The sequence below is a fragment of the Sminthopsis crassicaudata genome, chromosome 2 (assembly GCF_048593235.1).
Source record: "Sminthopsis crassicaudata isolate SCR6 chromosome 2, ASM4859323v1, whole genome shotgun sequence".
NCBI lineage: Eukaryota > Metazoa > Chordata > Mammalia > Dasyuromorphia > Dasyuridae > Sminthopsis > Sminthopsis crassicaudata.
In genome coordinates this window covers 585981418-585983504 of record NC_133618.1, presented here as the reverse complement: position 1 = coordinate 585983504, position 2087 = coordinate 585981418, and the positions used below count along the sequence as shown (strand labels likewise).

The 2087-nt window shown below is 50.4% G+C and overlaps 1 protein-coding gene across 1 annotated transcript in view; it reads right to left on the bottom strand.

Annotated features, from left to right (window-relative positions):
* Positions 1 to 1580, bottom strand: part of SMC3 (structural maintenance of chromosomes 3) — a 44199-nt gene extending 42619 nt beyond the window's left edge. The window contains exon 1 of the mRNA XM_074295569.1: positions 1376 to 1580. Coding sequence (XP_074151670.1) covers positions 1376 to 1390 — 15 coding nt within the window. The 5' untranslated portion in view covers positions 1391 to 1580. The remainder of the gene's footprint in view (positions 1 to 1375) is intronic.
* Between the last annotated feature and the right edge of the window lie 507 nt (positions 1581 to 2087).

Here is a 2087-nt window from a genome sequence, read left to right as displayed (position 1 = left end):
AAATCAACACTGAAACATACTTTTTGGACATGGTCATTTTGGGATTTTTTTTTTTTTTTGCTTGACTATGCAAATCTGTCACTCAAAGGTCTTATTTTTCTTTTTCAATGGGTGTGTGTGTGTGTGTGTGTGTGTGTGTGTGTGTGTGAGGATTTTTGTCCATAAAAAAAAAGCTAAATGATAAAATGTAAAATAAATTCCTAATAGAAATATTAAAATACATAAAAATAAAGTTCTTAAAAAGGAAAACACAGCAATTCACGCGTCATTACCCTCCTCCCAATCTCATGATCTGATTTGTCCAGAATCCCATACGTGGAGTGGGAAACAAAGTATGTCAAGTGTTTTCACTGTCCAGAATATCTTCCTTAACTGGAGCTCTGGCTAAGTCAGTCAACTAGGACTTAAGTATTTACTAAGTGACAGGTTAAGTGCTGGGGATAAGAACAAAAGCAAAAGGTAGTTCAGTCTCTCAAAGACCACCCAAGGATGGATGGATATGTAAAATATGAAAACAGTGCAATAACAACAAGGCACAAACGAGACAAATTGGACATAATCAACAGAGGTAAGGCACCAAATTTTAGGGGAATAGGGAAAGGCTTCCTCTGGGATTTTAGCTGGAAGTTTAATAAGACTAAAAATGCCATGAGGAAGGAGCGAAGAAAATAACAGAAAAAAAAAGGGGGGGGGTACTTGTTTAAACTTTATCAAGGATTCCAGCTCTCCAACGGGCCCACCAGCTGGACAGCAGTAATACCCACGGGACAGGCCTGGAGCTCAATTCGGAAACATTAATTAGGTTCCTACCACATTTAGAGGCAAAAAAGGCGCAGGGGAGGGGAGCGGCGCGCATCAGCTGAAAGGAGGGGATGGGGAAGAAGCTGCACATCGTTGTGGGTGTTTATTATTATGGTTAGGAAAGGGCAAAGTCAAGTGCGGCCTGCAAGGCAGACACCCCCACGCACGCCCGCGGCCCCCCCGGGCAGGTCAGCGTCGGAAAGAATGGCCCGCTCCTTCCCTTCCCCGCCTCGCCCCCACTTCTCCTCTCCCTCCCCCGGCCCCACGCGGCCCGCCTCTCCCAGGTCCCCCCACCCACTCCCGGGAGCCAGAATGCCGCTTCCCGCTAGCAGTTTTCCTGACCCACCCGCAGACCCGTTCGGTGGTCTAGGACCAGAGAAAGGTACTCCCCCAAGCCCGAGGCAATAGAGTGCAGAAAGTGCAGGAGACTAGAGGGGGCGACGCCTCCCTTCTCCTCCCGCCGCTGCCACAAGGGAGATGGGAGCGGGCCCCGTAGGACTGGGGAGGTGGGGGGGGGGAGGCGTGAAGCGGAGGCGGTTTTGAGTCCTCCGGGACGGCACGGCACCGGGCTCACCTGTTTTATATACATGATTATTCGCTCCCGGCCCGGGAGAAAGACCCTCCCGGGACTCGCAGCTGCTTCTCCGCCAGTCAGGTGAGCTGAATATACGACCCCTCCCCCACGACCCCGATCCTTTCCCCAGCCAAATAAAATGGCGGCCTCCAAGGAGGCGGTGTCCCGGTCTGGATCAAACCATCTTCGCCACCCTAGCAGGGAGAAGAGGATACCCCGGAAGACTTCGCCGCCTTTTCCCACCCAGGCCTAGCTCCCGTCAGACTCTACGTGGAAAAATCGTATTTCTATTTTGGTCATAGTTTCCATTCCTTAGAGAATTCGCTTTCGACTTTATTTATGAGAAGGCTCGGTCTGGTCCGTTTCCCCCTCTAGGGCGGAAGCCAGTGGTGGCGACTACGAGAGGGGAAAGGTTCGGCGCCAAAGGCAAGCGTTCTCAAACCGCGAGGGGAGGGGACCGCGAAGATGAGCCAGGCTAAACCACGTGGTTGGAGGGGATTAAAAAAACACGAAGGTTGAACTTGGACGCTGGTGCACGGCTGTTTATTTTTGGAAATGCAAAGCGCTTCGGGTCTACGGACCTCTTCCTTAGTCCTCCAGAAATGATGTCAACTCACGTTCGTTACCGTACTTGACTAATTTCTTTTTTATAATGGATGTTGCGCTTTCACTGTTGAGTCGGAGGATGTTACTGAGAAGCAAATGCAAATTG